This window comes from Thunnus thynnus, chromosome 6, assembly GCF_963924715.1.
Source record: "Thunnus thynnus chromosome 6, fThuThy2.1, whole genome shotgun sequence".
In the NCBI taxonomy this organism is placed as follows: Eukaryota; Metazoa; Chordata; class Actinopteri; order Scombriformes; family Scombridae; genus Thunnus; species Thunnus thynnus.
The window spans coordinates 22,141,549-22,166,874 of NC_089522.1; the positions used below are offsets into that span (position 1 = coordinate 22,141,549).

Genomic DNA, 25,326 nt, shown 5'->3' on the forward strand with positions numbered 1-25,326 from the left:
GGATCATTATCTTCTGGCACCAGATTGAGCAAACAGTAATGAGATGACCATAAAGTGCTTTGCCTGTATTGCTTTCCATGTTTGAGAAGCTTGTATTAAGTCGCCACAGCACAGGGAGTTTCAGTGCAGTTCTCATGGTGACAGCTGGCTATATTACTGCACACAGCAGGCAATGTGTTTTTTAAAAAGTCACAGTGTGCTTGACTTCATGTCGATAAAAGGTTTTTGTTCCCACAGTTGCTATAGATCTATCTTGTTCAGCAGTTTCAATCCATATCAAAACACTCACAAAACACACACTCACATGCCAACAAGAAAATCCACCGAGCTGAAGCGACCGAATCACAGCTGACAAGCATGAAATACAGTAAACTGGTGGTAAGCCAGAAGCTATTGTTTTGTTTTTTATACTGTTACAAGTGTACATTGTTTAAATTGTTTAGGTTTTTTTTCTAAAAACTGTTACGGATTATCCAAACTGAAGTAAAAACTGGAAGTGAACATGAAATAAACAGAAATGGAACTACAGTACAGTAACCCCAGACATCATACACAAGCACAAGCAAATATAACATCTGTACTCTGTGTTTGATGTGGACAGAGAGGAAAACACAAAGAGAGACAGATATTTGCAAACAGAAACTCAAGACACTTGAAGATCTTCTTGGACAGCATGGTACTGAATGAACCACATCGCCTGTTTATTGATGATATGCTTGACTGCTTTTCCACTGTGCACAATCCATGTTCAAAACACTCAATGCTGACTCTGCTCACTTACAGTACGACAAGAATGAATTCTGGAGCATAAAAAAGTTGGGGACAGGGGACTTGGCAAGATTTTTATAGCACGGTACATAAATATGAGTGAGTTTACATGCACATAAGAGATCCAATGACGAGTTTTTTTTTTTTTTTTGCTACTTTTGCTTAAAGGCTGGTGCTGATAGGAGAAGGCTACAGAGGGCAAGGCAGAATAAACAGTTTTACAGTACAGTACTTGGTTTTCATCACATCACCAAAGGGAGAGAAGCAGGCAAATGGTCGCTATGCTGAGCGAGAGAGAGAGGGAGAGAGAGAGGGAGAGAGAGAGAGAGAGAGAGAGAGAGAGACAGAGAGAGAGAGAGAGAGAAATACATGGAAAGGATTTATTTAGTATGTGTACAAGTGGAGATATTGTGGGACTGAACCTGCAGCACAGGGTCAGAATTGAGGCCACGTGATCCCATTCTGGCTATGTACTCTTATCTGGATAAATCACAATAATAAAAGGGTAGAAATGTGGTGGATCAGAGGTCTCGGGTTTGAGACAGGAGGGAATTAATACCGATATCAGAGACAGAAGTATGAAGATAGGGTCTGTAAGTTGGGAGCTGACAGTGGGAGCATCAGGTGGCCAGCCACAAGTGTACACATCTCTGTGTATTTTTAAGTTAAAATGTCTTGTTTTTTTTTTTTAACTTTTCCTTACATCACACTATAGTTTACATACTGTACAATACCCACTCAACTGCCACTGTCCCCAGCGGGGGTTAAGACAACAGAGAGGTGGCGCAGGTTTCTTACACTAACATTCAATACTTAATAAACACGGAAGGTGGCTCACGCTCACACTCACGCAGACACACACACACACACATACACACTTTCGCACGAATGGAGAGACAAACACACGAGAGTTAATGCTTCACAACACAGTCGCATAATATACAAGGAAGTTCATATTTAAAAAAAAGAAAAATCATACAGAAACCTTCTTCAGCTATATTACAAATAAAACATGAGTTCTTCTCAACACTTCTCTCCAGCTGTGGAAAACACTGAGAGAAAATGAATATCCTAACTCCACATACAGTGGCCGTGGTGCCATAGTCCTTCTTGTTTTTGCATGTGTTCGAGAGAGACAGAGACGAAGAAGTAGCTGTGTGGTCTTGAGGATAAGACTGAAGTGGCATAGGAAGGATTGAGTGGTCCTATCAAAGATTAAAAAAAAAAACAAACAAACAAAAAGTGCCAAGGTAAAGTGAATTCAAGTAATGTGTGCTCTATACACAGGAGAGGGAAAGACGAGGGAGGGATGGGGAGTGAGTCCTGTGGCTCCAACAAGGCCACTACTGGCTCTTCCTGTGTTCAGTCAGGCTCATCGATGCATCTGTGGGTGTTTCTCCACGGGCAGCTTTGGAGAGGATGTCCATCCACTTGGCCTGAAGTTCTGCATCTTGGGCACTTAGGAGCAAAGTTTGCTGGGTGTTACTGAGCCGGAGTGCGTGTTTGACCTCTGACTTCTCGCCTGCCGGTGGCGGTACTGCATTCACCTCGAAACCAGGGATCGGCACCACCCGTGCCCCCTTGGAGTCCTACAGTAATGAGCAAAACAGAATCAGTCAGAACAAATCAGTATTTCATGAGCATTTCATCATGTTTCTCTTGAATAAGCATTATTTTTGAGGAAAGTGGAAACACAGTCTAAATACAGCAAGTGACAGCTTGTCTCCTCTGTTGCAGGAGAATACATCCCACCAGGAAAGTATAGTAAACCCTGTCCTCCACTCTCCCTTCCCCCTCTTTCTTTCTGCATAATCAGAAAATGCTCTTGCTGCTCCCATTAATCCTAATCTTTGGAATGGCAGCTTTCTGCACTGGGATTGGGATATTAGTCTTGGAAATGAAACCCGGGGAGGTTTTAACAGGCTGACTTCCCTTCTGTGCCATCCGCTATGAATGAGTCTCTGATGAAAAGCTTTCCAAACATGATTGCTTTGGGAATCTTTTTTTTTTAAGCAGTCATTTAAACCACCTGTCACACATATATATATATATACTTGGGACTTTCTGAGCAGATTTATTGCTACATACAGAGCCAATATTTCAAGGAACTACTGTAAATCCAAAGAGGTGCTTCATCTGGTCGGTGCAAACTAAAACCCGGTCGCACAGAGGAGCAGCGTCACCGACAGCAGCAGCTATACCTGACGTCAGATTCAGGACAACCAAATCCTCCTGGCCCAAATCTACAGAGCACAGACAGTGCACAGACAACCTGGCACAGACAGGATTGGATAGATCTGACTTACTCACTCATGTGCCCAGGCACAGGCTACACTGATGTCCTGCTTAAAAAGGAGGAAGCAGGCAGACGTATAGGAAAGCGAGACGGGTATAGCAAGAGGATCAGTAACTGTGCAAGAGGTTACAGAAGCACGCTGGTCATGTAGGGAAACATGTGTATGTGCTGAGTTTTGTGGGTCAAAGAAATACATTGTGGAGTAAAAAAAAAAAAAGTGACTAAAATATATAATCCCTAAAACTAATGGGAAGGTGGTGTCCAGAGTGTGTGTGTTTAACTCTTACCTGTCCACTGCTCTGTAAGTACAACACTAGTGGCTCAGCCTTGGTGACAGCCACCCACATCTTGGTCCAACTCTTCCCTTTCTCCTGCACTTGCAGGTGGCTGCACAGCACGCAGTTCTCTCCCGATAAAGATGCTTGTCTCTAAAGAGATCCAATAATATATGGTGAGCACAACCACTGTTATATATAAAACACTAGTGTAAAGATGAGACAACAGGTATAAATTTAAAAAAAAATCACTGTAAGACTACCTGGGAGACCAATGGCCAATGATTTACACACTGCATGACTGACTAAGACGTGAATGTTGAACTGAATATCAATCAATCAAACTTTATTTGTATGGCGCCTCTCATACAGGGTAGTGTAATTCAAAGTGCTTTACAGATGACTGACAAGCCAATTACATCTCGATTCTTCCTTGTAAATCACTTTGTGCTGTATAAATAAAGTTTATTATTATTACTGTTACAGATTTGAATTAACTTGTCATGGAAACCCATCTGTATCATATGCTGGAGGTTTAAATTTGATGAGCAAATGACAACGGAGATCTTACGCTTTTCTCCATTACATAACAACAATGTAGGACACTGTGAGATTTGTGCATGGACAGGTGCTCAAGCTCTTGCTGCCCCTTGTATAGTATATAAACCTTGTATGGCCTACGGCTCCCCCATGTGGCTACTAATCTCACCACAGATGAGTTTTTTTCTCTTGTTGAGACACTGATCTGAAGCTGAATCGGAATCCTATGACAATTTCAACAGCATTACATCTGGACGGTATGGTTTTCAGCTTTTCAGTGTAACCAGAGTAGACTGTACATCCAACCACAATGTCCCAGACAGACAGACAGACAGGCAGGCAGGCACACAGACACCTGAGGCAAACTGTTGAGTCAGCGGACACGGCTGGTCCTCCTTAAGCTGAGATCTCATTATTATATAAGTCATCAAAGAGGGATTAGCTGATCTTTCAATATGAATGTGTGCGCGCGTGCGTATGAACGTACAGTATGCATGTGTATAATGTGTGTTTGTGTGCACAAGTAATTAGAGTACCAGTCAAAAGTTTAGACGCACTTTCTCATTCAAGAGAAAGGGAAGGAGAGTCTAAACTTTTTGGTACTGTATTTTTCATAACACAGTGACAGAGATAGTGAACTGGACTTCATAAGTACACCACTGTGTCTTTCAGCTTTTGTTGCCAGCATTGCAGTCTGGCTACTGAACTCTGGTTGACATTGACCACTGGTACACTGGAAGACATGAATCTCATTGGACCAGGGCATAGCAAGGCAGAAACATAAACTATAAACTGTTACACGCATACACTCTGTCTTTCTCGGTGTATGTCTGTTTTTGTTTGTCTCCAAGTGTGTGTCTCACCTCAGGCGCCGCTTTCTTTTTCTGTTCACCAGTAGAGAAATTCTCCAGGCTGACGCTGGCCTCAAAACACTCCGGGCATACTCGACTCGTTTTGTTGTCCAAAGTCTTTGAACACTTTGCACAGATGGCCTGCAGAAGAACAGGGAGAGAAAGAGAGACGGCATTGAGGAGTCACTCAGTCGTCCGCAGTTAACTGTCCGAAAGAAATTTTCCATTTGTTCCCTGACTTCTCTCTCCATCCCTTCATTTCTACATCCCAGCAAACAGAGCCCAAATGTCTCTTGTTCCATCTGTGCTCACCGCTCCGCAGGACTTGCAGTGATGTTTGCGCTTGGTGAAATTGAAGCTCTCGTTGCAGCCTTTACACGTCTGCTTTTCTTTGTCCTTTTTCTTGGAACTTTTCTGAAAAAAACAAAACAAAACACATAGAAGTCACGTGTCAAGGTCTTCAGCCTGTTCAGCTGCAGCACAACTGAACCAAAAGGAATGTCTGAGGGCTCGTCCTGCTTCATCCTTTGTTTGTCTGACAGCCTGCCTTCCATTTCTTCTTTCCATTAACAAAGACACAGACAGACACCCACACAGACACACTATCCTTCTCTTAAAAAAAAACCCCAACATTTAAATGGAGATGAGACACATTGTGGGATGATGTGTGAAATTCATCTCTTTTTTTATAGAAATAACACGAGAGCTTTTTTATCCTTGTGCAGCAGGATGGTCGATGAGGACAAAACAATCTTTTTCCTATTTACAGATGTGAGAAGCAGATGGATCCATTGCCATTGTCAACCCAGCATCATTATAATCACCACAATCATCCAGTCTGAGTCCATTGTACCTTTCAGGATAACCATGAAAACCTCTTTCACAGCACAAGCACCAAACACATACAGGATACCGAACATTCTTTGTTTTTCATAGATTTCTTTTAAAAAAATATATCAGGATTTTTTAAAAGATGCATTCAAACTTTAATTTTAATTAATTGTCTCACTCATTAATTTATGTCCCCCATGCACCCAAAAGTTAATGTTTTCCTCCTGCAAGATGCAAGTTCAGTTATAGAAAATTAAGCAGAAAATGAAGAGAAAAATGAAAATAAGCTGGTGATCATGCGCTAGGGGCTCTCTGAATAAGTTAAAATTGTTAATATACAGAGTGCTTACATTGTAAATAGTTGTTTTCACACAGCCTTTTTAATGTAATATTTAAATTAAACACAAACAGTTTTCTGTTTATTAAATAAAACCCTAAAGCAATGAGCCTTAAGGGAAAAAAACTGGATTAGCAATCAGGCAAAGCAGGCAACTGCTTCGAGGGCCCAGACCCTTCAGGCTTCAGTGTCAACTTATGACAATTAGTTTGTGGTAATTTGAGTAATTACAAATTAGTTTGTTAATACTGTGTGCAATATTAAATCATACTTAAGGTGACACCTGCATCATCACATAACCTTGAGGACTCATTTCATAAATGGGCCCTAAATTATAATCAAGTTTTAAGAAAGTCATTATTTCAGTTTATATTGCAATTACATGGTGCACATCCCTATGTAAATGTGTGCTTAATTAAGTTACAAACTAATTACTAATAATTAACTAATAGATACACAATGCACAGACAGTGGGGCAAACTAGGGAGTCATTACAGCTGATTCAGGTTAATCGAGCTCTGCTTAAGGACACCAAACTTCTGACATGAGATGTCCAGACAGTGCTCACACCCTCTAAACCAATACTCCTTCACATATCACCAGCATGCCGGATGGCACAAAGTATTTATTTTTTGTATGACAGAATCTCACCCTTTCATGCAGTCTTTCACCATCTGAGTCAATGGATGTGTTGCACCAGGGACCCTGAGGATAGAAGAAAACAATCATTGAGCTTCCGTCTGCAGTCAGATATCTCTACCACTAGGTGTCAGACTGGACCTGCTGAATCTGGTTCTCTGGCTTGTGTCAAGTTACGTTTGGCCGAGGTCCAGCTCCAGCAAGCCCAAAGTGGGTCAAAGCAGATCCATAAGAGTTTTGTATACACTTTGACTTGGGCTTTCCCTATTAGGTCATGAGAGAGTTCTGGGAGAAGAGACTCACAGACGCTACGTGTGTGACTGTCATGGTTGGAAAGAAAGAGCTTCTTTATGTGTGTGTTTTGTGTGTAAGACACTGCCACATCCATACATGGAGAGCTATTTAGGCAGACAAAGACCAGACTATGATGAACTTATTTGGTGTACCACTAGCTTCCCATGATTCATAGCATAGGATGACCTGATAATTGACTGATCAATGAACTGATTGATTGAGATTGAGGATGAGGGTGACTGACCGGTGACTCAGGGATATGGTCATCTTCCCGGGAGAAAGAGCTGTTGAAAGCTTTATTGAATGTTTCGCTGTTTTGTTTGTGCCGTTCGATGGTGGCCAGGATCACCTGAGAGTCAGAAGAGATTCAGAGGCGAGAGGAGGACAAAGAAACAAAAGACATGGATTATTGATCAGACACATCAGCATTTGAATGCATTTTTTCTTCTTGTTCTTGTCATGACACCAGAGTACGCTAAAGTGCAGAATTACAGCATGATGTGAAAATGTCTGGTCTTATTTTATGTGTCCTACAGAGTGAGCTGCTTAGCTTGAAAGGATTAAATTGAACAAAGTGATAAAAGATAAAGGGAGGTGGAAAGCAGCCTTTACTTTCCCTGCTTGAATGGGAAACAACAAAGAGAGTGGCCTGCTGTGTGGCCTAACCAAACGAATGACAACAGCAATGACATCACAGCTCCAGAGCTAAGGGTCCAGAAACCTGCACAGCTAGTAATGCATTAAAACCTTATCTTCTCTCTCCAAAATCTTTTGATTGATCTTTATACATTCCACTGTCTGTCAGCTTTCTGGATGCTTCCTCTATTCATTTCAGGCCCTCTCTTACTGTATGCTTACATAGAGAACACAGAAAAGCTCCCAAACCCTCTCTGTAATACGCCCACCCCCTATTCCAGCCTGTGAAAATGTTTTAATCAGCTTTACTCTGCTGTAATGGGCTAAATGAGCAATAATGAGGGGCTTTATTAGAGAATATAATTCCCAAACACACTGAATGAGTGTGGAGAGGAAATCTTTTCTAATTCCATTCTCTAATAAAGCAGAACTACCAAAGGCACAGGCCAAAAATGCTGCATGACAGACTAGAGACTGTGTGTGCATATGTGTGTGGGTGTACTGCTATACGCATGTGAGCATGTGTGTGATCCTTGCCTGAATCCAGTCTTCTTTCTCTTCAGCTGTCCTGTAAAGCAAATAAAGAATCATGAAATTTATACTATCTTGACAAAAAATACAGCCCATCACAATTAAATGGTTTGAACTATTCAAATATTAACCTACAATAGTGCGATTAGACCATGAACCAATACTGAAAGTGGAATGTACGGAGGCCCAAAGTGTTCAATATTAACTAAATAAGCAAATAAGTAAATGATAAGTAAATAAGACATGACATAAATAATCATAACCTGAGTTCACAAAACAGCTAGATGGCTAGGTAGCATGTAGAGCCTTGTGAAGATAAGTGAAAAGAGAGGTTAGGTGCTCTATTTGTGTTTATTTACAGCAGTAGCTAGCTGGTTATTTAAGGATTACTTTGGCATTGATGCTAATAGGAGCTAACTAGCTATACAGTATATTTTAACAGTTTAGCTTGGTTGTTGGTAGCATGGTTTGTGAGCTCGGGTTATTACTCTGCATCATAGTAAAGAGTAAGCAAAGTACTTTAGAGTTACTTCTACAGTGTTTTGATTTTAAAGATGTTTCTTTAAACATGATTCTCTGGTTTCTGTAGCCAACAGGCGCTGTCCACTGTCACAAAAAGTGACATTACGAAACACAACAACACACACACAAAAAAGGGACATAACATAAAAGTGTCACTGATAAAAATGCCATTTGCTATAAATAAAAACAAGCCTTTAGAAAAAGGAAGTTTTAAAATAAAAATGCCCATCATTCAATTAATATTAAATATATGCCTAGATAATATTAACTCTGTTAATATTATAAGACCAACAATAAAATATAATTTCATAATAATAAACTGAGTTTCTGAAATGATTTCACAATCTAGTGTTTATATATTTTACTTTTATTTATTCATTCATTTATTATTGAAGACTTTTAGGTTCCAAAGAAATAAACTGCATTTTATATAGTAATGCAAATTCCAGCATTTCAAATTCCAGTTCAGGTTCAAGCTAGCTTTGCTCTGGGGCTTATTCAAATGTTTTTACCTGGCTTGCAGCTCCAGTGAACGCTGCTTGCCGATAATGGCGAACGAGTGAGGAAGGTTCTGCTTCACATTCTCCTGCACCTGAGGACAAGAAGCAGAGGAAATTTGATTTGCACCTCCAAGAATAAATAAAAAGCTTTGAAAAAAAGACATCAAATAGGATGAGAAGCAGCACTGCACCTCCATGCCAGCAATGTCAATCCTCTCTCTGACGCTGAACTTCTGTCCCATCAGTCTGAGTTTAGGCACGCAGTATAGCACCATATTGTTGAACTAGATGGGAGACAAACATACTAGTGATGATGAACAGTACAGATTATAAGGATCTTATGTACACACATCCTCCAGCAGTCTCACCAAGTAGAGGTATCGGTCTTGTGCTGTTCCGTTTTTGGCTGACATCTTCTTGATATGTCCTTCTTTGATGAGCTCATTGGCTGGGTTAACTATATCCTCTTCCCCTCCAAGCCTCTCATAAACCTCCAGCAGTTTGTGCATCTTCTCCTAAAAACATATGGAAACAGGAGGATGGGTAAAGCAGAAGCAGAGAGGACTAAAAAACACTTCTAAAGTGAGGAGACAGATGGAGCTATAAACCAAACTCCACCAGAGGGGGTTATTTTGTTATGAGCTAAGCCTCTCATTCATGGGTTTCCCAGCAAGGCACAAAGCAGGTATTATATTTCTTTATTGATTTATAGACACATTTGCCTGCTTAAGTTATTTCAAGGATGCGAGAAATACAAGTATCTGTCAGACAGAGGAAAGAGATGAGGAAGATGAGTGTTACAAAGAGAGTCAGTCAGGCTTCCGCAAGCTGTGAAACGAAAAGGCAGGAAACTGCAACTTCCTGTCTGTACTACTCAACTTGTTCACTCCCTCAGATGAACACTTGCAATGTTGCTGACTGACAGTACAGCATCAGCAACTCTTTGATTGGGCAACAAATTAGCTAGTTATTATGAAGTTAGACGAGACAGTGTTTACCTAAGGAGGACATGACATGATGATAAAAAGAAAAAAAAAACAGAGAAGTGTGAAGAAGTGTAGTTTTGAACAAAGTCTCACCATTTTCCTGATTGCTGCATTGGAGTGATTAGCTGCAGTAGAGATTAACTCCAGTGCCTCTGTAATACACATACACAAATACAAATATAAGCATGTTAGCATCCAGAATAAAGCATAAAAAACACAAGATCATGTCTGATTAAAACTGGCTTTCATTATACTCAAACAGCAGACTGCCATAAACCAATATCTGTCTCATTTACACACTCATATGTAATATGTTGGTTACTCACTGGAAAATAAGAATTGTCAGGGGTCTCACGCAAACCATGTTAAACTAATTTAACAGGATCAAACGTCAAACATTCACAATCTTAACATTAAACACACAGTGTGCATTAGGCTGGCTTTTGGCCAGTAGACAGCCCAGTACTAATGCCTTTGAGCACCTGAGTCAGCCATCTTAATCATGGCCTACATAAACAGAAGAGACACACAGCCGGGGGGGAAATGAGGCCAAAACCAGTGTGATAAACTGCTGTTCAAATGAAGTGGATGAGAGAAACCCTCCCATGGATTCAAAACAACACAGAGGGAAGAGAACATACAGAGCACTAAGACCAGTTTGACGCATTAGGGTGAAAATTACTCATCTTACAAGCATCATACTAACAACTGTACAACAAAAGCCACTGGAGCTGCTGAACGTCCTGCCATCATCTCCACGACATTAAATTATTCCATTTAGGTCATTAATGATGCTATGGTATGGTTGTCTTCATACAACACAAGAGCTGTATATCTTTTAGCATTCGGATGTTGCAGTAGTGTCAGAGAGTCAGTTCTTGTAGCAAGGTTCTCTAAAATCTAATCATAGTATCATGTAGGCTAAATTTCATCAACTGCCTCCCAAACCAGGCTTTAGCTGGTTCCGACTTGCAGCCTCCAAGTATTGCGTCACTTTTAGCTGAATGGCAGCTTTCACAACATTTGCTCATACATTTAGACCATTGCTTTTTATCTTAGTGAGGTCATTGCCATTTTGACACTTTTCATGCTAATGATCTACTTATTTAACAAGACAAACCGCATTTTGCAACAAAATCTTTGAGTAAATGCAAATGGTGAGACATGAAAAGAATAATGTTGCACATTTCATGGTGGAGGAATGAATAGTTTTACTTTCAGTGCTTATTTCAGTCACACGCAACAGTTTTGAGTCACAAAAACCATGAACTCTGTATCATGCAACGTACAGCACTGTGAGCGGACTGTTTTCTTACACCTCTCGTTTATTTGGGTGGACTCACACCCATAATTATCCACGCTGTACCACATGCTTGTCTGTGTGTGTATGTGTGTGTGTGCATTAAAAACAGTGGGTTATGTGTCTCACTCTCAGTATCTTTTCGGTCGAGAGCGTCATCAGGCAGTTTCTTCAGGTAGTCTTTGAGCAAAAGCTCATAGCGAGGAATCCTTTGGACTGGCTCCAGCATGTGGTGCTGCAACGTGAGGTTTCCACACACATCCTGTTTCTGTTGGTTTTGAAAAACAAAAACAAACATTTAAATTGACTAATTGTAAAAACAGTTGCACACTGTGGAGCAAAATAAAATAATCATTTTGAGCATTTTTTTGCCTCAGTTTGATAGCCGGCAGTGGAGAGGTGACAGGAAATGAAGGGAGAGAGAAGTGGTGTATGACATGCAACAAGGGTTCACAGCTGGACACAAACCAGAGATGTTGCAGTTCATGGTTAGTGTCTTAACCCCTAGACCACCATGGCGACCCAAAGAAGATTTTAATCTGCATCTGAAACCAGATCTGCACCCAGGTCACACAAGTATCATGTCATACATGTGACTGTTATTTTCCAGTGCATGCAGCTGTGCACAAGGACATAGCCAAAATGGACAAAAACATCTTATCTTGGAATGTTAAGAAATTCTTCTTCTTCACTTGTTCTGTGGGCTGAGTTTTTGTCAAGTTTAACTGGAATTTGACATGTAATTTTTAAAATATCCTGCAAACTAAAATACAAACAGACAACCAAACTAACTGAAACTGAAAGGACTGAAAATATAACTGCAGTGTAGGAGGGAACCAAGCAGGAGACACCAACATAAATAAACCTACCTGTATATTCTGGACGACACTTTTGAACTGTGAAGACCGCTGCGTCCAGGTGTTCACCAAGTCCATGGCACGGTCAAAGTTCTTCACATATTCCCCATACATCTTCATGAATGGAGCCAGTTTCTGGAGGATGTCTCCAATACGAGGGTTGGAGTCCCTACAGCAAACACAACAGACAAACAGAAGGTTTTCTGAGTTCATCCTTGCACTCATCTAAGGGCCAAAAATCTGAAGTGCTTCTTTCTTCCAGAACTTCACTCCAATTTAACAAATTATTATGAGAGTGTTGTTTTAGTGTGTGGTGTTTCTTATGTCATGTACAGTATTTTGTTTTATTTTATATTATAGTATTTCTTAATTTTCAGGTAATATTTTTTATAAGTATTTATTTCAGATTATTGTTGCTTTTACTTGCTGTAAGGCTATTTTAAATAAATTTCATAGGCAAGTCCAGCTTGTCAGTGTTTTTATTTTGTCTCATGGCAAGAAGCTAGATATTTAGAAAGTACATCTTACAAGCTTTTATTGATATCTGAATACACCTTTCCCTTTCCATTAAGTCACTTGGTTAAGTAAAAACATAGTCAGTTTTATAGATGCAATACTATTTTGGGGTTTCAGCTTAGGTAGAAAATCCCAAAAGCCTGCTGGGAGAATAGATCTCCTTAAATTTTCCAATTTAGACAGTGAGGTTGGTAATTAATTCTTTAGTTGATACAATTACATCTTTTCAACTGATACTTCACAAACACGGATTTACATTTTAAAACCAACAAAGACTATATTACCATAGATACAAGACAGGAAGCATTGAAGTCATTCTTCATAAGTTAGAAACAAGTGGAGGCTGATAGAAGACGAGACTTATCTCAAGAATATTCATGGGGGATTGCACAAATTAATCCTCCTTATGAACTTTCTTTGTTAGACGCACTTGTCTGACTCTCTGTGTGGAAGTCCCTTGGTTGTGTGTAACAGTTTTTAAGTCTTTTATCTGAGCCAGAAAATAATTACACAGAAAATAATGTGAGGGGAACCATTATGTGACAGATGATTTCCCTGAATTCGGCTCTCTAGAGGAGTCATTATCTACCGAGGGTGGCTGACGTTGGCACTATTACACACACAGTGGAGATAAATTTCCTGCTTACTGTGAAAAAAAAGACTTAAATGCCCTCATTCTGTAACCCTGACACACATACGCATAACCTAGCAACACTGAAAACCTGACAATAACGCACCCCATTGCCACCCAGCTGGCTGAGTTCAACAGCCAACACCAACGGCCTAACTGACCACAACTGAGCCAAACCATGTCTACAATAACGTCACACTAATGCTTTAGGAAAGTCATTGAACTGCTGAATGTTTATTCCTCACCATTCTCCAGTAATGCGTGTCTTGAGTTCAGGGAGCAGGAACTTATCATGGAAGCAGTAGATAGAGGAGATGTTGGAGAAGATCCCAGTAATGACTTCCTGAGGGATTCCAGCCTCTGTGAGCTTAGTGCAAAATACCTGCAGAGAAAACACGCGACATATATACAAAAACTGATGCAACTGTTTTTTCAAAAAAAACCCCCTAAAATATGGCTTCTATTCAAGGAGCAGGTGTGTAAACATAAAAAGAAACATTTCTATGTTGTTTATCTTCACAAAAATATTGATTTATCTCCAGATTTGGCATCTTAAGTGTGACCAGCAGCTAGATGTGAGTCAACTAAATGAATTAACAAATTAAAACATACAATGTGTCATAACTCCTGTTATAAATGGCTTCACCCATCACTGCCATAACCCTTTGCTTCCCTTCCAGCCACAACAATGGATGGGCACGACTATTTCTATGGAAACCGGTGTCGTGTGAAAGTAGAGTAACAAAAACAGGAAGTTGACTGAGAAGGTTCTCTGCCCTCAGTAGCACATAAACCATAGCTGTTCTGTAATAGGGCAGACGTGCATCTCTGATACCACATGAGCGAAAGAGGAAGAAGACTCAACCACTAGGAGTAAATTCTTCTCACAAACATGCATGAAAATAATATATTAGGAGATGAAAAAAAAAACAACACCACCTCACACACTTAACACCTCTAAAAACAAAACAAAAAAACAACCCAGCAGAATAAAGGAGGAGGTCACCACTTCTGACAGTAAAGGAAATGTGAATCAGATTCTTAAGCATAGTAAGGGGAGTTTTAAACTGATGTTGCATGGGTGTAACTTTAAACTTTCATCTCAACTCAACTCAATACAACTTTATCAATCTCTGTAAAGGCACTCGTATGCAGCAGCTTGTCACCCAGATCAACAGATAGAGTACACGTGCAGTTGATACACATGGTTGATAGAAAAGAAAGGAAAAAACAGTGTTAATCAAAGCTAAAAACAAGGGAAAGGCTATAAACTTAGAAAGAAACTATGTGGAATTGTTAAAAAAAATACTTCAATAAATAACTAATACCTAAACAGCAATCTAAAAGATACACACAGTAATGTCTCCCAAGGTTCCTCATTCCAGTCCACCAGAGCTAAACTGTTCCAGTAAAGTGGAGCCTACACCCATCAGCTTAACTTACTTAAATGGCACAATGTGATCCTTTTGTTAGTAGGTTTTAATACAAAAATGTAACATGATATAACCTGATGAAGTGCTAAAACTTTACTGCGTATCATTTATCTTAACAATGATGTTTGTGGATTGTTCATGTGACATTTGTGGTCCTACTGACCCCCCCCCCCCCCCCCCAAGCACCACAAGATTCACAACGATCGGATGGACTGACATGAAATTTGGTCCCGACATTCATGTCTCCCTCAAGATGAATTATAATAATAACAACTTTGATGAACTCTTACTGTTCATCTAGCGCCATCATCAGGTCAAAATTTAAAATCTTCCAAGACTTTTTATGACTGAATACTTGCAAATCTAACAACATTCCCATCTGCCTCAGCTCTAACTAGAATGTTAACATGCTAACATGCTAAACTAAGATGGTGAACAGGGCAAATATTGTAATTACTTATCATCAGCATGTTAACATTGTCATTGTGAGCATGTTTGCATGTTAGCATTTAGCTCAAATGCTAACATGCAAAGGTGGTGCTTAAGTACAGCCTCACAGAGCCACTAGTGTGGCTGTTGACTCTTTTAGTAATAATCTTGTATTTGGATTGTAAAAAAACAGTAGACTTAATTTAAACAGATGACGGTGGGCAGCATCATCAAGCCCAAACAGTTTTTTTTAAGTGCTTTCTAATTATAAACCCAGCTAAGAGTCAGGAGACACACATCCTTAATCCATAGGATTTACACACAAGTAGTAATAGAGCATTGTGAGGGCATGACACACTGCAACACACACACACACACACCAATATGTGCCTCTTTATAGAGTTAAAGTTACAGTTATGCTCAAATTTATGGTGACCACACTGTATTTGCTGCAGATGTATGAATACAAAACGCATGGACACACACACACACACACACACATACACACACACATAGTTTCTCACATGACCGTGCTTACACTGCTGAGTAATCCAGTCAACAGAGGAGAGGTTGTTGTCCAGTGGATCACAGTGCCAGTTTTAATCCAGCTCAGCCCTGATCTCAATCTCTAAAACCACTGGCACACTTTGGATATTGAAATTTGGACCAGAGGCATCCAAACACACAGTTACACTCACAAACCCGCTGACAGAGAAAGAGACGCATACTGAGGGCCAGTGTTACCTGGTCAAGGAGGTTGAGTCTTTTGACGTAGGCCTCTTCAGTTTGGAGAAGCTCTTTGGCGATGTTCAGGAGCTTCTGAGCCTCTGAGCACTGAAGGAAACAGACAGACACCAGAGATTACGACTGAGGCAGGAAAAAAAAAAGAGAAACACATGAACACACTCCATCATATTGAGAAGGAGTTCAAGGCAGATAGTGCCTTTTGTTTTAACAACCATATAGCCCTGAATGATTATATGAAACAAGGATGATATAATATAGATATCACAAGGCATTTATAAGAGTAGTTTTATGTCACTAACTTAGACAGCGAAAAGTGGGAGAGTCCATAGTCCACAGTACTGTAAAACAAGCTCCATGGCAACAGTACACACAAAACTAAATGATCTTCCCTTTTTGAATTTTATCAGTACTCCTTGTCTTTGAAATGAAATTGTCAGGATTGTTTTGCCTAATATTTAACTACTAGTACATCAACATACAGTAAAAGAAGAATAATTTAGGTTGTTGTTATACTATGAATTCAAATTTACAGTAAATGTGATCATCAGCTTGTTTACAGCTAAAATATATTTGTTCAGTTGTGCGTCCGGTATGCTGTGTTCTGTTTAAAGCTGTTGCCCCAAATCCATTTATGACAATATTTGGTGTACCTTCAACCTTCACATCAGTTGAATGCAACAACATTTTTTCCACTGTTAGCTCAAAGATTAATCCTCATTATGCGGACGGCTGCCGGCTCTCTCTCTTTTACACAATGGATTAAGGAGGTCATGATGTGTCTGAACTGAGGTTTGCTTAAAAAACATAATAGAATCTGGTTTCCCTTCATCGATTGAGAGGAGAATCTATCATCAGCTAATTTAATTCATGAGCAGACACTGACCTCTTTCTGTTCTGAGTGCCAACAACTTATACATTTCTTAAAATATATTCTTATTATTCAATGTATTTATTTTCGCTTCTTGGTATTGATTTCGTTTTAAGTTGCCTTGTTCCTTGTGCAGTGTATTGCTAAACCTTTGTACTCATGCTATACATGGCCTTCTGCAATATGATGATGGTCTTGTTCTGTCATTGAAATGCAAACAAACATGGAGTCTACCATTGTGTAACTGTGATATATATTCATATTTTTCTTTTCTACGCCGTTGTCTATACAGTTAATGATGGTTTAAATATGTTCAAATCAAAAAGCCAGACACATCAGACACAATGGATTATAACGATTGTAAGCTGCACAAAGGAGTCAATATTAGTGAACATAGAGTTTAAAATGTGCATGTACTAGCATGATTGTGTGACAACTACTTGGAGGCCTAATTATGGCTCCAAGTTACACAAGTGTGATGTGGAAACCTGAAGCCTTTAGTCATCAGTGACTCTTCAGTAGGAAACATCTTGTGTCCAGCAATTTTACTTTTTAAATGAACAGCATATTAATAGATTCATGATTTATCAATGAGGGAGAAAGAGTAAATTACATTTTATCATGTTAAACTTTTTTTTGTTGGAAAAACTGTGTTAGAAACAAATTATTATTCTCAGCAGAGTATTTTTTTTATGTCTTAAAACATGCCTGGAGGGAATCTTAGTTTCAGAAAGGCCAAACCTACAAAATGTTATAGCGTGTGGCTGAGGCAACAGTCAGCAGCTTTCGCGTCAGATAAAACTCAAATTCACAAAGCTCTATTTTAGTCACTGGTGTTGCTCAGGGGTGGTTACCTACAGTATGAAACTAATTCAAAAGCTTATTGGCTGATGTAGTGAAACTGAATAGAGGACTCTCTATATGACTACATAAACAATTGTATGATTAATTAGAAATGATGTTGTTGATACAATTCATCCTAACTGCCTATTGTGACAATGTGGGTTTCACAACAGCTGCCTCCAACATACATACACAGACACGCACGCACTTACATACAGCATAGATAAGAGGGGGAACCTTCACCAGAGAATATGTGCTGTATCACATTTAGCTTTAGCAGTTCTAACTATTGCAAATAAAAGAGAAAGTCAAACTTCTCATTGTCTGCAAAGAGGATGGGACATAAAGTCAGCAAAACATACACACCACTGAAACAAACCACATCCTCTGTAACAAGACTGTCATTTTATAGCTATTAACATGTCAGCTGTAGTGTCACAGACATTCATGCAGACACACACACAGAATGACCAACAAATACACACAAACACACACATAACACACCCTTCCTCTGCACAGCAGGGTTGGGATCAGGAAGCACTGGAGAGCAGTGATACCTTTCCCCAGAAGACTGTGGGTGTGGGGAGTCAGCAGAGGCCGTACGTTTGTGTATTCAGTGTGACATTCGTGTGAGGTTTTGGGTGTGATTTACAGAAATTAAAAGGCGCGGAGAACTTCTGCTGACAAATGTAATAGTGATGCCATGCAGCTGCACATGACTGAAACTTTGTGAGTTTCTGCTGTCAACATTTTTCGTGTTGGTCTGCACTTTGTCTTAAAATCTCTTTTAAAATCTTTCCATTGCCACCTCCAGAGTATCTTTTTTTTTTGGTATTCCGGTATATTATAAGACTTTACCCTGATGCTTCTATTTCACAAACTGTGGGCCTCAAATAACGGGAATATTGACCTCACATATAGGCCATCAGGAAGAGTATGTGCACTGTTCGAGGTATCAGTGTTGTTTACAATCAATAGTCAGGCTGAAGGACAAGAGAAAACTGAAACTTTAGCTCATCTGTGGGGAGATCTCTGTCTCTGGACTCTTTCATCTAGCAGCCATCACAAGCTCCTGTTTCAGCTTTTGGACAGGTATTCATCCTTTTATGCAACAGCAGAGCTGCTTTTAGATACAAGCCAAACTGAGACTGTAATAGCATATAATGTTTCATGCTGAAGTATTCTTTGAAAACGTTCACCCAGGCTGAGATAATAATAGAGACAGGCTACTTTTTCCACTACATGAAAGGCAGTCTGAATGTCTGAAATGAAGTATTTAAACTGGCAGGATGTGCTTAGTTTAAATGTGCTATGAAAATTATGATGCAACATGAAATATAAATTAAAAAGTGGGGGGCATAGAGGCAACACTAATGACCACCTCAGAAGTGTGTGTGTGTGTGTGTGTGTGGGGGGGGGGGGGGTTTAATCAGACTTTAAATTATGGTCGTTCAGGTTTATGGTTATGACTTGATGAGGCTTAAGCATGCGAGGTACTCACTTTGTGCGCCTCTGAGTGCGTATCTGTCAGATACCCAGTCTGTGTGTCTGTCAGAGAGTGCATCTCTCCACCGCTCCCCTCATCCAAGTCACTGTCCTCATCCTGCGTTGAATCTCGCTTGTTGCCCAGGGTAACGCAGGACACACTCTCCGTTTCAGTGACACTGTCGTAATGATCCTCCTCATCGATGGCGTCCTCGTTGGGGAACACCTCCCCTTCTACGGCGCACGACGGGCTGTCGATGCCACTGTCCCGGTTAGGAATCTTCCCGTTCTGCTCCGAGGAGTCCGGATTGTCCAGGAGCTCGTGGGAGGAGCCTTCCTCCCGCTCCACATCGTCAAGGCAACCAACGTTGTGTGTGATGTTGACCTCCGTGCAGTCATCCAGCGGGGCATCATCTGAGCCGTCGATGTGCACAGAAGCCAGACGGGAAAGTTCAGACACCTCGTCAGTCCGCTCCGAGGTGCCAAGTGCAAGTTTGTCTACAGGGGAAGAGTCTCCTGCAACCTTCGCCGTGGTGTCCTGGCCGCAGGAGGAAGTGATGTCAGATGCAGTGTCCATTTTCAGACACAGGTGAAGCTGGGAGTGTGGGAGCAGCCCCAGGATGGGGACCCTGGGAAAAAACAGCAACAAAAAAGCCAAATGAGCAATCAACACACGGTGCTGCACACTGGAAAGAAGAAAATACATTTTAAAGTTTTCTTTGCTTCCACTCTTAAACCACAAAACTCGAGCAACTGGTAAACATCATGAAACTTCTCTGAGTGTGTACACCATCTACAGTACATATATACGCATATCTGACCACTACACAACAAAATATGAATCCAACAGTTTAGCCAAGCAAGATTTCTGATTAAATTTCCAGCTGCTGCCCTTACTTTGAATTCTCGAACCTCTCGATGAGCAGCCCCACTTTCTGGGCCTCTCTCTGTGGCTGTGTTCCCAGGCCAGGAGGGGTTAGACTGGGCTTTGGTTTAGGCGGAGGAGGGGGTGCTGGCAGAGGCCTCGAGGGCGCAGGGGGGATCCTCTTAGGTTTCTTGTCTTGCCCAAGGGCGAGCAGGTGCGCAGGTTTAGGGGGCACTACGGATGCAGACGTCCAGACAAGAGAAGAACAGCAGAGCAAGAGAGAAGCATGAGGCTGCAGACATTAACAAAAGCAATCAGGTAACACGTATAAATCCAAGTGAGAAAACCTCCATAGCTATGTCCATGTGTTAAGCCTGCTTCTTTCCCAGTAAAAAGATAAAACTCCAAAAGGAAAAAAAACACACAGTCCGAGACCGAAACATATAGCAACGGTGCAGAGCGAGACCAACTCTAAGCTTCAACTATCTGCCAACTTCCTTATTTCAGAACAGGATGCTGAGATGAGCGCGGCTTACGCATACAGCCACGGTTCCAGTTAAATAAAAAAAAAAAAAAAAACACAGACAGAGAAATGAGAAAGCTGTTTTAAAAGCACTCAGGCATACCTGCAGACTATGGGTTTATGATTTCACTGTCGAGTCTGCATTTGCATGTTTTTGGAAACATATGTCTGAAAGCAGGAAATGTGATGATATGTTACTGTTGTTAATTCGAGCACTTCCTCTGTGTCTGTGTTTGTCACAGTCTGATAAAACAACCAGACTTGTCTGAAGAGAAATTTACTGATAGACTGCGTGTGTGCAAATGACGTTGTGGAAGTGAGGACATTTTAGTTTCAAAGTTTTTTCACCTGTCATTCAGAGAATTCAGCTGACTCTTGAAACCAAGATGATAAGAAATGAGGTTATGCTTATTTATTTAAATATATCTTTTTACATGTTGTACTGCACAGAAAATACATACAGAGTACCACTCTATCTTTCTTAATAAATACATTTTTAGTTAATCATTAAAACAAGACTTACTGTATATCTGTGGCTACGTTGACAACAACATGTTGAGGCCCACTGTGTAGCAAATGCTCATATAGAAGAAGCTGTGATCACCACTCTTTTTTTCCCCCTTGAATAATGTTTCAAGCGATTCATTGACCATCAAATAAAGATACATTTTCTGTCCATCAACTAACTGATGAGTCTTTTACCTTTATTATTAATGGAATCGGGAGTAGGTGTGTGTCTGAAGAGCTGTGGTGTGATCACATGCAAACACAATTTTTAAAAAATTGCATAAAAAGGAACTTGAAAACAAAGTCTTGGTCAGTAAAATGTTTCAACATTTGGGGCTTTTAGACCACAAGAGCCTTTCAAGTGACTCAGGAACTTGCATCACAATACCTGCGTTTTTACCAGAGGAACTAAGATCCAAATTTAAATCCAAAATGTCACTGCTCCTGAGTTACTGCCCTACTTTCCTGCTGCTGCTCTGATTTAACGGCTCTCTCAGGATGAGCTACAAGTGGAATAAAAACACTTTAGTGAGGAAGTTCATCCTGTAAGGTGGGAAATACTGTATGTGTTAAAAAACATTACTAATTTTGCGTGAACATTGTGCTTATTCTGTCTAGTGGAAAAAAGACATGATACAATTAGTTTCTTTCTTTCTAAGCACCTTATTATTACTGGTAGTCAATTTTGATGGGGGGTATTTCCTACCTGGCAGAAATACCTACTTTCATTTTTACAGGCTTTTTATTTCATTTTGATAGATGTTTTAAGATGTTTTTATTCCACTGGTTTGTCATCCTGAGAGTATAATGATAGTAGTAATAATGATAGAAAGTATCTGGAGTTTGGAGTAGTGAACGTTGCATTGAAACTACAGAAGGGTGACAAAGCAGAGAAAAAAAAACCTAATTAATGACTGGAGAAACATGAAGAATGGAAATGCTTGGATACAGAACACAAGCGATCACTGATTAGTTTGAATAACATTAAAGTTATATGAATTATTTGTTATGGCTACAGCTGTAATAATCGCCAACCTTTTTGATAACTGATTCATTGTTTCATTAACCTTTCCAGCAAAAACAAAAACCTGCTTTTCTATGTTTTAAATCATTGTTAACTGAAAAATTTTCCATTTGGGTTGTTGCTTGAATAAAAATAGCAGCTTTAGTATGTCATCTTGGGCTCTGGGAAATTTTCATGAGCATTTTTCACAATTTTCTGACATTTTATGGACAAAACAATAATCAAGAAAAATAATCTGCAGATAAATCGATTCTGAAAAGAATTGTTAGTGCAGGCCTAGTTATGGTTTTTGCAGTCACCAAATCTCAACCCAGCTGAACACCTATGGGAGATTTTGTACCGACGTGTTCCACAATGCTTTCACCATCATCAAAACAGTATGATCAAATAGTCCTTATTAACAGCACAGATATTATATAGTGAAATAATAAAAAAAGGATGATCATTCTCACCATTTTCCTCCAGCAAACCTTAAATAATTATGAACCACTTGAATATTGGGGTCAAGTTAAGGGTGTAATGTCCCAGTACGTTTCTATTTCTATACACGTTGTTTATATGTAGCATTCCACAAATAATGCCAAAACATAAACACTTGGGAGCCACTGACCTCCTTTAAACCGACTGCTCTTGCAGAGGTGACCTACTGAGCTGTGTGAGTGACAGAGTGAGGCCAGACGGCCGACACACACCGTGCTATGGAGGAGTGTTTGTCAGCGCAGAATAAATGACAGCTCAATAGCAAGGGTCTGATCTTGCTGCACCTTTCAATTATAATGACCGCGCCAATGTCAACACCGGCCTTGAAGGGGGCCGCACTCTGTCTCAGTAATTTACCTTGAGGTTTCTGTGCAGTTGGCGGTCTGGGTGAGGTGGAGGGCTGGGGCCGGGGTTTGATGGCAGGCCTGTCGTGACATGGTCTGGGGGTCGGACCTTTCTTTACCAGCCGTGGAGAACACAGGTAGTCCACTGATCCACACTGGTACTGCAGGGAGGAGGCAGGGAGATCTGGAGAGATGAAAAGACATTATCAGGTATTGATCAATATAATGAGATTCATCTAAAACGCAACATGCACAACCCAGAGTAATCCTGCAACAGCGGTGCAGTGACAGGACTGTGGATGAATGACCTTGAGCTCAGTGTGTGTGTGTCAGGACGTTGCCCTTGGACAGAGAGCAGGGGAACCAGAGAGGAGAAGAGAAGCTGTGCAGCATCGATCCTGACACCAAGCCCGAGGCAGCAGACAGCGAGCTGTAGAGGCTGCATATTGGTTTCTCTCACACTCTCTGATAGGCCCGTATCTGATTGACTACATCTAATCTTCTCTGGACACTGACTATACATAGATTTTGTGTGTGTGTGTGTGTGTATGTGTGTGCGAGAAAGTAGTAGTAGTAGTATTTAGTAATCTAAAATTATATCCTTGGGAAGCTGTGATTTTGGTTTGCTCAATCTGACCTTTACTGTCTTTAGAAGATACTGCGCTGTATTATATGACATCTACGGTACAAACTACAGTTAAAGCTGACATTTATTGCTTTTTTTTTCTGAATTACACATAAAAATTCGCATAAGAAGCGGATTTGTTTAAGCTGATTTTCACCAGGCTTTCAAAGGTTGTTCTGTTTCCTGGAACAAGAATATAAGGTCCTCCTCTTGTGAGGAAAGTGGTGAGAAAATAGAAATGAGGTGCTAATTATGCACCAAAATTTATCTTCAACGCAAACAAACAAGCCGCTATTTACTGATTTTCATCCTTTTTTTGATGTTGAAAATAAACACTGATACATTCCATGACTTTGGGGAAAAAATATAAACTGAATACACAGCTTGACACCCAGACAGAGAGACAAAAAGCAGAATAGAAGTCCCCTCAGAGTTATAATGGAAATGTGGTGGTGACCTTACAGTCAACTGTGAATAGAAGATCTTTGTAGATCAGTCAAGGGAAGAGAAATCCAGCTTTAGCAACAACAACAACAACGCTTTGTGTGCATGTGTGTGTGTCTATTTCTGAGTGAACTGCAGATGCTGCAGAACCACTTTTTGTGGTGTGTTTTTGGCATTGTTGTCATCTGCTGCATGTGTCCAATGCAACAAAGAGATGTCCCTCTGTAGATTATGATAATAACTATGCAAAATACAACCGCACAGCTCTGTTCCTTCAGGCTCATGGATTGAATCTAGTCATCCCAACTCTTTCTCAACTGGATTACAGCCTGAAATTGCACCAAGCCTCCACAAGATCCCTGGCACATCTAATTTGGTGTTTTTCAGCCGTGCTCCAGGCAGTGGAAGGAGAGAATTCTCTCAGTAATGAGTCCTGTTACGCTGTCTGCCCCATGTGGCACACTCCAGGCTTTCCCACCATCTCTGCACCACAGCCGAATAAGAGCAGGCAGGAGGAAAAGATGAGACTTGTAAACAGCTTTATAAACTCCACAGAATACAGAGATGAAAAAAAAATGAAATTGTGTCTTCCTCACAGAGGATCACAAATCTTGGGTAGGCTTTCTATTCACTCTGACTATCCTTTCATTTGGTCCCTAGCAACAGAAATATTATGAGCCTCTTGCCATGGTTTCTACTATCTCTAAATCAGAGATGACTAGTGGGTTGAGTCAGAGGAAAAGCTTGACCTATGATCAAGTGAGCAAGCACGTCCCTCAGTCAAATGGCTAGCCTAGTGAAGAACTCTTTGACCCAAGACTGGCTGGGGTCGTTCCTGGGAAAAACAAACAGCCATGGAAGACGGCGGCATAGGGGCTGGTACCTATGGAAACTCAGTGTAGCCATGGTTACCTGAGAGAAAAACCTGGCCCTCATATCAAACTGTCTCACAACAAACAGGAACTTGACGACACAGCGGAGAGAGGAGCTGACACTCACAGTTTTTACTAATTAAAATCTCTAAAACCAAGGAAAAAAAACAACTTGACACATCATCCTTCACCCCAGAAATGTACAGTGAACTAAATAAATGAAGTAAATTACACCTCTAACTTATAATTCATATCACAGTGAAGGTATCTTGACACAGTAACTATTATTAAAGTTTATATAAGCCTAGAATACATAGAGAAGATTACATAAGTAGTCAGTTGTAAAATACATTCAGAGAAATGAGCTGGTTAACGAACATTACCTTGCCTCCAACTGTTCAGTTTCACATATCCAAAGTCCAAAGACCAAGTGAATGGAAAAATCTCCCACACAACCCCGTCAATATCTAAACAAATCCTGCCCTCCCAGTCTGCCAAAGTGCGCGTGTGCAACCGAGACTAGTCTT

The 25,326-nt window shown here is 40.3% G+C and overlaps 1 protein-coding gene across 1 annotated transcript in view; it reads right to left on the reverse strand.

The window, feature by feature from the left end:
- Positions 1 to 657: 657 nt before the first annotated feature.
- The window catches only part of fgd (faciogenital dysplasia), a 54,727-nt gene continuing 30,058 nt past the window's right edge, over positions 658 to 25,326 (reverse strand). The window contains exons 2-19 of the mRNA XM_067592662.1: positions 22,872 to 23,042; positions 20,013 to 20,214; positions 19,132 to 19,744; positions 15,917 to 16,006; positions 13,556 to 13,692; positions 12,176 to 12,332; positions 11,436 to 11,574; positions 10,100 to 10,158; positions 9,389 to 9,535; positions 9,212 to 9,304; positions 9,033 to 9,112; positions 8,005 to 8,035; positions 7,076 to 7,180; positions 6,550 to 6,603; positions 5,043 to 5,144; positions 4,743 to 4,871; positions 3,352 to 3,492; positions 658 to 2,357 (exon numbers count right to left, since the gene is read on the reverse strand). Of these exons, the coding sequence (XP_067448763.1) occupies positions 2,112 to 2,357; positions 3,352 to 3,492; positions 4,743 to 4,871; positions 5,043 to 5,144; positions 6,550 to 6,603; positions 7,076 to 7,180; positions 8,005 to 8,035; positions 9,033 to 9,112; positions 9,212 to 9,304; positions 9,389 to 9,535; positions 10,100 to 10,158; positions 11,436 to 11,574; positions 12,176 to 12,332; positions 13,556 to 13,692; positions 15,917 to 16,006; positions 19,132 to 19,744; positions 20,013 to 20,214; positions 22,872 to 23,042 (2,696 nt within the window). The 3' untranslated portion in view covers positions 658 to 2,111. The remainder of the gene's footprint in view (positions 2,358 to 3,351; positions 3,493 to 4,742; positions 4,872 to 5,042; positions 5,145 to 6,549; positions 6,604 to 7,075; positions 7,181 to 8,004; positions 8,036 to 9,032; positions 9,113 to 9,211; positions 9,305 to 9,388; positions 9,536 to 10,099; positions 10,159 to 11,435; positions 11,575 to 12,175; positions 12,333 to 13,555; positions 13,693 to 15,916; positions 16,007 to 19,131; positions 19,745 to 20,012; positions 20,215 to 22,871; positions 23,043 to 25,326) is intronic.